General features: G+C 38.9%; 1 protein-coding gene across 1 annotated transcript; it reads left to right on the top strand.

The window, feature by feature from the left end:
* The first annotated feature begins 4,640 nt into the window (after nucleotides 1–4,640).
* Nucleotides 4,641–10,055, top strand: LOC134818503 (acyl-CoA:lysophosphatidylglycerol acyltransferase 1-like). The gene is made up of 10 exons (XM_063828091.1): nucleotides 4,641–4,765; nucleotides 4,976–5,076; nucleotides 5,304–5,374; nucleotides 5,652–5,754; nucleotides 5,953–6,057; nucleotides 6,292–6,436; nucleotides 6,555–6,730; nucleotides 8,338–8,415; nucleotides 8,610–8,756; nucleotides 8,926–10,055. The coding sequence occupies exons 1-10, from the start codon at nucleotides 4,644–4,646 to the stop codon at nucleotides 8,934–8,936; spliced, it is 1,059 nt and encodes a 352-aa protein (XP_063684161.1). The 5' UTR covers nucleotides 4,641–4,643; the 3' UTR covers nucleotides 8,937–10,055.
* The last annotated feature ends 308 nt before the right edge of the window (nucleotides 10,056–10,363 follow it).

Here is a 10,363-nt window from a genome sequence, read left to right as displayed (position 1 = left end):
ATGGCCCTAACTCTCCCTTGTCCGCGAGGAGCATCGTTGCGACCATGGGTTTCAGTTCTTTGTTCTTCCCACTCGGCTTCGATAGATCGAATTGGCTGGAAGTCAATCTATCAGAAAGACCTTTGTCGATCTCAGGGGCGTGGTAAATTGTGGATGTCGGAGTATAAAGCTTCCTGAAAAGATTGAGACATTCACTCGGTCTGTTGTAAATATCGAATAGTCCTTGTAGGCAGAGATTTAATTTATGTTGGGTTTGATAACTAGAGAAGGCGATTTGATATTCATTGATAGTATAAGAGTATAAGCATATAAGCATAAGTGATAAGTTTATATACCCTTTTTATGGTACCTCGATATCAGTATTGAGTAATCATCACTCAAAATCTACTTATTAAATTTATTAACTAAACAAGTTAATGTATTACCGTCCTAGAGAGGTTTTCCTGAGAATTTGAAGTCTTTGTAGGTAGCTGACATGTCTACTAAGCTCTTCGATTGAGGAGTTTTGGACCCCTCGGCGGTCCAAATGATTTATAATGCTGTGGGCATTTTCAACATCTATCGAGCTAAACGCCCTCGCAGCATAACCTGTAGAGAATGAACATGTCATCAATGCAAAGTTCAATGATAAAAATCAGAGTGGCCGATTTCAACGGGCAGAATTCGAATATCATGGCCTTGGGGAATGGACTATTTTTTGTCGATTTTACTAACCAAACTGGCAAACGATTGTTGATTTTCGTCACTAGTCTAAAATGAAAGCAAACGTTCGGCCGAACATTTACATGATTAAAAACTTACCGCTTTCTTTCGTTATTATGTACAGACATAGCCGGGCTTGGGTTCCGCATAGATATCTTCTATCAGATTAAAGTTGAACCCACACTTTGTACTGCTCGTGGGAGGAGGAAAGCAAACTGATACCTTTTCCATGAGCATCTCGTGTAGTACCATCATCATTTCGATTCTGATATCAGCTGCAAAATTCGTCTATTACTAAATGCAAGCTTTTCGAACTTCGTATCTTGGAAATAACAACTTCTATGAAAGAACACACACACACACACACACACACACACACACACACACACACACACACACACACACACACACACACACACACACACACACACACACACGCACACACACACACACACACACACACACACACACACACAGACAAACACACACACACACACACACAGACAGACAGACAGACAGACAGACAGACAGATACACACACCCACAAACACATACAGACATAGACACACAGACACAGCATAAACACAGACACACACAGACACAGACGGACACACAGACAGACACAGATACACACAGATACACACAGACATACACACACACCCACAAACACACCCACAAACACACACAGACACATACACACACAGACACATACACACACACACACACACACATAAACACACATAGTTCACTTCAGTACACTACATTACAATTACAGACACACGCAGTACAATCAGAGACACACACTCGATACAAAGACAGACACAGGCACAAACACACAGAGTACACTTCAGTACAATCACAGACGCAGGCACAAAGACACATACAAGAAGAGCAGATTGAAGTACCTTCATTTGCAGATGTTGACGCATTGATCTGTGGGATATGTTCTTCAGTCTGTAACTGATCATCTGCTAGAACTGTCTCATCTGGATCAACCGGAGGAGTATCTTCCGGCAGGAGTCTGAGTGGGTCTATCGGGACAGCCATGGATCGCTCTCCGTACCTTGCTGAAATAAAGACAAAGGTCAACGACGGATGTCGCATGTCAGTCCTGTAACTAAATGTAATGCAAAATAGTGAATAAATAATTTTTACATCTGAACGATTGTTCATTGATTCTTTGAATCTGTTCATTGATTCAAAGAATCAATGAACAAAAGTTCAGGATTTTACCTTCTGTTAAGCTGTTAGCACTGACTCTAGCCCCCCTCTCCCTACAAAACGACCATATCTCGGGCTGGAGCTTTCAACCGTCTTGCCTCAGCAGCCATCTAGCACAGTCGACCTGTCCTGTTAATTATGTGATCATCAAGTTACCAAATTTAATCCTTCAATATTCAAATAATTGATTATCAGACAAAACAGAGTTTAGAGCTCGACGTATGCTTCAGGGTTTCACACTGTGCTGTAATCAAACGCATGACTAAAACCTCTTGCTACTATTACCAATGTTAGATAAACCCATATTGTTAAGGCGGTCAAATGATTTACCTGAGTTGATCGCGTCCATGAAAGGGTTCAACTGCGCTCTGTCCAGCTTGTTAATGTCCGCTCCAGCAGCCAGCAGTGCCTCCGCCTCCGTCACTTTCCCTGCTTTGCATGGCCAGTGAAGCGTAGAGCTCCCCTCTAAGCTCTGTGACGATCCGACGAAGGATCCAGATTCCCTTCTTTTCTCTTGAGATTGCTTCAATTCTTCCTGGAGTATGCGGATTACCATTTTTATACTTCCATACAGGGCGCGTGAACAATCAGCAATGAATTATCAATTAATCAATCTAGTTTTTGAGTAAAAAGTCCACAGATTGTGATACATTGGATTTGATATTGGAAAAGACATGGCTTACCAAGTACCTTTTCATGTGCTTTTTGGAGGACAGGGATGACTTATTCCTGCGTGCCATTTCACCATAACTATCTGCTGTAACAGCAAAAATTAGAATTATGTCGGACATAATTCTAAAAAATTGGAACATTGTAGTTAATCAGTGTGGTGCTAACAACAGAGAGCGATTTGAACGGTAGGCAATTTCATAAATTTCATTAACTCGATATAAGGATGATTGGAACAGGCTAAAATCTACAATGTGGCATTAATAACTGGCTATATCGCTGCATTAAACGATTAAAGTATTGCTAACTATGGATATTCTAAGTGATCTAGGCAGAGGGGAACCGGCACAGCCAGATTGCGTTGTCTTCACTTTCAGTGACTAAGTTTCACGATAGAAAAATTGACCTTATGTATTTAAAAAAAAGGATGCACAGTTCAAGCAATAAATCGATCGGCTGCTCATATGATATTTGCATTTAAAGGAGGGCCTAGTGCAGTGACCAGTAAGTCTGTTAAGGCAAAGATAAGTGAGTTTCGAGAAAGTGCACACGGATAAAGTTATCAAGTGACAATGATAAGACTAAGTTAGGGTCAAGTCAACAGAATGGCAGCTGTAACAGAAACAGTTCATTGGATAGGGGAGTAGGGGATTATGACGGAGTGAAATTTATTTAGCAGGGCAAACAAAAAACAACTGACAGCACTGAGCAAGTGAACTGGAAAATTGAGGAACGAAAATAACAGTGGTTGTCAGCCCTTTCCGTAGCAATCAGGATTTCCCACCAGATCGATCAGGCAATCAGGATTTCCCACGAGAATGTTCGAGCCAACGCGCGCACTTGTGTCACGTGACGGCCACGTGACGCTCTAATCGTTGTCACGTGGTACAGAAGGGAGGTTCCTAGAGCGTTGATCTCGACAAGAGGGAGTTTCTCACGGTTTATCTTCAATAACTATCGCTATTTTTATAGTAGAGAGTTGAAACTTTCACCAAATGTTTCCCTAGACACTAGTTCATCGTAACTGTGTCATAAAATTTTAATTTAGGGACCCAATTTTGTGCAAGACTCCGGTATCTGACGACCGGTCGCGGACGTGGTTATTGTAATGTCAACTTCTGTTGCACACTGAGCGAGCTATATTTTGAGAACAAAGATAAACTTTACACCAGGTGAAAGCTGAGACGTTTCTCTTTAAGATGATCACCTCACATTCTATGTATCTGTGACATTGAGATAGTAACGATTCAAAACGTCAAGTTGAACAGGCTACAAAATACGCGCTGAATAAAAGTCCACCCCAGGAGTCCACCCCACGCGCGTAGGGTGTTATTGAACGTGCGAAACATTCTGGCATATTTTATTATATCTTCCTGCTGGCATTTGACATCAACTTCTGAGAAATATCAATATTTCCATGTAAGCCGTCTTTAAAGCGTTTGGTTTGAGCAATTTTCGGACAATTTGCTTCTATTTAACGACCCATATATCTATATAGCTCTATATAATATAGAGCTGAATTGTCATGAAAGAACCTGGGTCTTGAGGCTAATTTGGACATCTATTTGACATTTATTGCAAAAGATTCCCCGTATCGAAGGTCTGTGTGCCTGTTACACACTACAACGTTCGAGGCCTTTCCTTCGTTTCCCTGTTTTCTCTGTACCTTCTTATCCGAACTTTCTTATCTAAACTTGAAGTTTAGATATTAACCTTGGTTGGTATAGAACTTCAAGGAAATGACCCACACTTGTGCTTGCTATCAAGCCAATTCCTTGAGTCTTGGCTGTAAACGATATCCTCTGTCGTTGTATCACGGTTATTTTAAGTATGGTTTCACTGTCTATCAAACAGAATATTTTCTTCTTTTAACGTACACTTTTTGAGTCATTATATCAAAGATTTGTTTTTCTGTTGCATATTTATTTGTTATAAATCAGCTCCCTGATACACAAAAGTTTTCTAAAAACGATTAAAAATTGGGAAAATTCATCATTTAGTATTGATAAAGTTTGCATTTACTAACCCGAGAAAACCCCCTCTTTAGCAACATGTCCCTTTTACGAGTACTCCTCGCCCCTCTTTTCTGGCTCAGAGCCATTTTCTTCGTGTTCAACATCTTCTTCGCCAGTATCCTTCACACTCTCACATTAATACCTATCTACCCTCTAAAGTAAGTGCACCCTCGTGAGTTTCGCTCATTTTCACACTTTTAAATATTATCATTATCGTTCAAATTTATTTGGTCCCGACTTAATTTTTCCCTGGGTTCCTTGAAAATATTGCTGGTGGTCATGAAGTCACGACCAGCACAAGTTGGTAAACTTGTACTGTTCTCAGTTAAAAAGTCATCCACTCTATTGTATCGCTATTTTCCTTGCAGGTTTATATCTCCTACATTATATGTTACGATTGAGTGTTTCCTACATTCCAAGGCGGGAGAAACCTTCATACCAGTATTCACACTATTTCCCAAATTAAAAAGTAAGTAAACAGTTCCTTTTTAGGATTTGAAGTTTGCTACATCTGTGTAATAAGATATCACCTTCACAACTAAGTACTACTACTACTACTTACTACAACTACTACTACTTTCTTACATGAAATTCACCTTATATTAATGTATCTGGAAAGTGCAGTACACTTGTTACCTTCCACACGAGTTAATTGATTTAATTGATATTAATTGATAACACATTATCTGATTTCAGTATATAGTGATACGTTATCAGATTTAGAGCCCATAACCAGAAAGCGTGCCATGATGATGGTGAATCACCAGGTCAGTTGACACATGATAGTCGCGTGATTATCACACATATCACGCTTGTTTTTTAACTAACATTTTGAGATAACGACATACCCAACATATGTAATATGACGAACTTTGAATGATTCCAAGTTAGGGCAATATTTCAGTTCACAAACCAGAGTAAAAGTGTATCTGTTGAAAGTATAACTGTGATGTTTTTATATGCTGATAGACTCTTAAACACTACTAGCAGATATCTTTAAGGAATATTTATGGAATTGTATTTATAAATTTAAAAACGTTACAGGATAGTGGAGATGTTCCTATGATGATGTGTATAGGAGCCTACTTTGGTTTAGCTCACACCACAACGTGGATTGTAGACGAGATGTTTAAGTGGACCCCATTTGGTAAGTCATTTATCAGACTACTATACAGTATAGACTACTATATAATAGTAACTATACTTCAGTCATTTGGTGACTTGGTGAGTCACTTATCTGGCTACACGCCATATCTTTGTATTGGCGTTATAAAATATATCAATTTCTGAAATTATTGTTTTATTGATTAATTAATTAATTGATTAATGTGCTTACTTTTACCAGGTGTTCCCTCTCAGTGGCACAATGATTTCTTTTCAAGAGAGGGAAATAAAGAAGTCGTTGTCAAGCGTCTTAAACAGCATTTTAGCACTACTTACTTCGACAGAGGTGGGCAAACACTTTTTTGAACTGGATTTTGTAATTTTACTTACTTTATCTTACTTTATGCTACTTTAGATTCAACTAATAATATTACTTTAAATACAACTAACAACCGTGTGCAGAGAATGTTCAGTAACTTTGATTCTGTGGATATCATTTTATTTAAGTCAGTTCAAATTTTACCACTTTTTAACACTCACAGGTTAAAAAAGAAATGTAGTTGATGTTGTAAAATCTCAGGGCTCAAATGGTTGATATTTTTCCCGGAGGGGGGCTACCTAAAGAACCGAGGGGAGCGGGCCCGTAACTGGGCAGCTCGCAACAACCTGCCAGTCCTTTATAACTGTGTACTTCCAAGAACTACCGCCTTCATTGCCATTACTCAGTTAGTTTCATTTTATCTGCTATTTTGTGATCCTCAGATCAGCGAGTTGGTTGGTTTAAAATCTTTTAGTTTTTTCCCGTTTTTATTTTACCATCCCTGAGAATTCACATCTTTTCAGAGCGTTCAGAGGAGAAGTTAAAGCAATACCAGAGCAAGTAGAAGATATAGTGGACGTGACACTCTTCTACAAGGGACCCAGAGATTTGTGCATGACAGATATACTAATGGGATCCTATTTGGACACCGAGGTGTATGCTCATTTCAGGACTTATAAGATGTGCGACCTTCCCAAAGGTTTGTGCTTCAGCCAGGGTCCAGGGAGACTCATATCTTTTTATCAGAACAAATTGAGTTACAAAATTCTTCGCGTATAATTTTATGTTTCCAAAATGTATCATCAATTTCTTTTGTAGAATTATGTTTTATCGGCCCAGCTGTATTGGAAATTAGGAGCAATTAAAACACTGAATAAGTAAACACAATTGCTAGTTTTTTATTAAGAAAGTCTACAATATCAATAGCATAACTTTTAGAATAGTCCATATAGCACTTTTACCAGCGTCAGCTCAGCAAGCACAGTGTCCACTTCAACTGTCTATACCCACACATTCTATCAACTTGTCTCCGTAAACTCCGTATCTCCGTCCTCTCCCACTCTTGAAGACTTCTGAAACAGATTTACCACACTCTGAGCTCGTATCTGACTTCTCACAACATTGCACACTGAGACACGTGACACAGAGACACGTGACTCTCGTGTGACCCTCCTGGGTCTCCAGAAGCACACCATGTTGGTGGTGAACTCCCTGAAGGTAGGGTTAACTGCCAGGTAGATAACAGGGTTGCTCCACAGTGAGGAGAAGGTAACTGACCAGGCTAGCTCGTACATATCCCAGCTGATCTTACGAGGAATGACCATGGTGACGAATACTGGGACAAAGAACAAGAGCATGCTTGCTGTGACCGTTATCACGATTATAAGGTTGCGTTTGTTCACTGTTGTGTTTGTCTTTTTGATGGCGTAGATGATAAGGATTGAGTTGATGATGACTAGTCCAACACATGGTATGATATCCAGGGTAAATGCCAGCATGAATATGATGTCTTTTCTCAGTTTTCCAAATTTTTCTGGCAAGATTATAGCTTTGCAGACGTTTCTGGAACCAACAAAGTGGTTTATGGTGTCTATCCAGTAAAAACCGTCGATAAAGCCATATACATTCCACGCAGAAGGTGTTAGGCCAATAAAAACGGTCACAAACGTAATAACAATTCTCTGAAGTCTACTAGAGTCCAAGTTTCTGAGCGGGAAGAGACATCTCATCAGTTTATTAAGGGACATGACCATGATGAGGAATATGTTGGCTGCGAAGAATGATAGCCGGAAACAGGAGTAAACATAGCATGAGACTCTCCCAAACATCCACCTACCATTATAATACTGAGTCAGTAGATTGGGGAGCAGTACAATCAAGCTGTTCACAATGTCAACAACCGCTAAATTGTTGATTATCCAAACTGAGACTTTATCCAACCTGATGGCGTTGTGAGCAATTGTTGCGTACAAGACGAACACGTTACTCACCAGACCGAGAGGCAGGGAAAGTGTGCCCCAGGCTATCTGCAGCTGGGTCACCAAGATCGGATCCATGTTGATACTACCAGTCGTAGTAGATACTACAATAGCAAGCTGAAAGGAACTAGATACCAGAATTATAGCAGGTTTAAGAAAATAGGACCATTAGTAGGTAATTGAGGTCAAAAAGACAGATTACGACCCAGGAATAGAGTTAAGGTAGAGTTAATGGTACTGTCAGTTTCCTGGTCTGTTCCAGGTTCACAAGTTTTTCACACATAACTTAGAGAATCTCAGAGCTGAATTTTACACTGATATTTTTCAGAAGAGTTGGAGCTTCAGACATGGCTGTACGACCGGTATCAGGAAAAAGAGGATATGATAACCAGATTTAAAGAAAACGGTAATTTACTCTTAGACTTATGTTTTAATGATTAACTGTTCAGATACTGAGACTTTTTGATAATGCGATGATAATGCGACGATAGTTCATTTAAAACTTCATGAATATGAAGTCTTCGTTCTTCATCAAGAACCGTGCACTTGACTGCTTGACATCTCACATTGCAAATCTTTTATTTTACATAATTATTTCAGGAGAATTCAAAGAGGGAAATAGTTTCTCTCAAATACATCAGTCGCCCGGAAGACTGCTGGGATCTCTGGTATTTTGGTACATTACTGCTTTCTTTGTTTACGACCTTTACAAGACCATGTTTCGTCATCTCCTCTCTATTACTAGCGGTAAGTTCTACTTTTACATTATTTGCGATACAGATTATTTTGATCGACAACGAATAAATAATTAGCTTGCAGTAATAAATTCCGTTGTAATCCTATTAAATCGCTGTTGCTGCACTGTTACCGTCGATTATATTACGTGGAAAATAACCAGTGGTTTGTCCCATTTCAGGGTTTCTGTAGGCAACTCCGGATTTTTAACAAGCCCAGTCTTCCCTAACCAGAGGAGCATTTTAAAGTGGTAAATTGTGGTCTCCCGCACACACAAAGTGGTAAATTTTGGTCCCCACCTTCACACAGACGAAAGTAGCCGTATCGGCAGAGTGTGACTATGTGTTGACTGCTAAACGTCAGCTGACTCAGAACATGTGACTCTGTTGTCTGTACTATTTTTTAATTTAAAAAACACTATGTCAGATTCAGGGCAGGAACCGAAAGTGCCCAATTTCACGACAAAATGTGACAAGATTTGACAATATAATACGACAATATACGACAATATACGACAATACATGACAAGATGTAACAAGATTCGACAATAAACGACAAGATTTTACAATATACGACAATATAATATGACAATATATGACAAGATTTGACAATATATGACAATATATGACAATATACGACAATATATGACAATATACGACAAGATTGACAAAATGTGACAAACCGTGGGAAAATGGGCACTCTCGGTTCCTGCCCCATTCAAGATGATATGTGACTTTTTATTACTTTTGTAGTGCACGGAATATTTATTGGGCATCAGTTATCAAACGTTAAGGATCGTTCACAAGTTACGTAATCCATTTATGGGCCATTTCAGACCCTTCCCCCTCCGTAAGACAAGTAATACATCTAGCCTCTCCTAGGGTGGCTTACGTAGTAAGTGAATGATCGGAACGCTTTTTTGTCGGTAAAGATAATAATCAGAGAAATTTTTAATCAGTAAATTATCTCCCTAACCAACTTTTAAATCCAATAAGTTTAATTTCAAAGATTTTACGGTGGTTAGGATCGTTTAAGTCGACTGTGATATTGAAACTGAGATTCGCATTTACCCAATAATGAATAATGGAAGAAACCTTTATATGTAGCATGCGTTATGTGATAACATTTAGTAAATACTCAGTATATATTAAACATTGCGACAAAACCGAAAATACCGTAACTTGAATATTGTATATTGTTTGGGATCCCCATCATTTGGAATTTAATAATGGGACAGTCTAAAGCTTTCAATGCAGTTTTAAATGTTAAATATTGATCGTTTGTTAACCATTCTATAATAATTCGAAAGTATTAGTAATAACGGTTTTTCTCGTGTTTTTAATCTTATCTATCTATACTATAATTTAAACTTGACGAAATTTCCCCGGCAACGGGGACATAGAAGAAAAAACACCGAAAATCGACCTCAAAATGACCCTCTGGTGAAATCAAACCCAGCTCGCAAATGGAGTTGAAACCTCGCCATTTTTAGCAGGGTTGTAGTATAATTAAAGTCGGAAGTGAGGTAAAATAACCGTTAGAATAATGTCGTTATTTTAGCAAAGGTTTACTGCGCTGTTGCGTAGCAACGTTAAAATGCACGTGCGCGAGCAAAAACA

This window comes from Bolinopsis microptera, chromosome 7, assembly GCF_026151205.1.
Source record: "Bolinopsis microptera isolate Bmic1 chromosome 7, MBARI_Bmic_1.0, whole genome shotgun sequence".
Taxonomy (NCBI): domain Eukaryota; kingdom Metazoa; phylum Ctenophora; class Tentaculata; order Lobata; family Bolinopsidae; genus Bolinopsis; species Bolinopsis microptera.
Note: the sequence above shows the minus strand (reverse complement) of the source record. Positions and strands in the feature narration are given on the sequence as shown.